The sequence below is a fragment of the Phaethon lepturus genome, unplaced genomic scaffold, assembly GCF_000687285.1.
Source record: "Phaethon lepturus isolate BGI_N335 unplaced genomic scaffold, ASM68728v1 scaffold48599, whole genome shotgun sequence".
NCBI classification, from domain to species: domain Eukaryota; kingdom Metazoa; phylum Chordata; class Aves; order Phaethontiformes; family Phaethontidae; genus Phaethon; species Phaethon lepturus.
Window position 1 is genome coordinate 1 of NW_010564990.1, and position 249 is coordinate 249.

Genomic DNA, 249 nt, shown 5'->3' on the forward strand with positions numbered 1-249 from the left:
CACCACGGGCGCTGCCGCCAAGCGCCCCGCGCACTGTCGCAAACCAGCCGCCTCACTGCGCGTGCGTCAGGAACGCCTGCCGTGAAGCAAGGCGGGGAAGATGGCGGCGCAGTGGGTAGTTAGTGCGAGTAAGTCTGAGGTGATGGAGCGGAGCGCTGGGTTTGGGAGCTCTCTCCTGCTTTTTCCTTGCTGACTGTGTTGCTTTCTTGCAGGTAGTGCCTGGGCGCGCAGTCTCCTCGGCTGGGGGCG

The 249-nt window shown here is 65.1% G+C and overlaps 1 protein-coding gene across 1 annotated transcript in view; it reads left to right on the forward strand.

Moving 5' to 3' along the window:
- Positions 1 to 100: 100 nt before the first annotated feature.
- The window catches only part of MRPL22 (mitochondrial ribosomal protein L22), a 7,039-nt gene continuing 6,890 nt past the window's right edge, over positions 101 to 249 (forward strand). The window contains exons 1-2 of the mRNA XM_010295039.1: positions 101 to 128; positions 213 to 249. The exon at positions 213 to 249 is cut by the window's right edge and continues 5 nt beyond it. Of these exons, the coding sequence (XP_010293341.1) occupies positions 101 to 128; positions 213 to 249 (65 nt within the window). The remainder of the gene's footprint in view (positions 129 to 212) is intronic.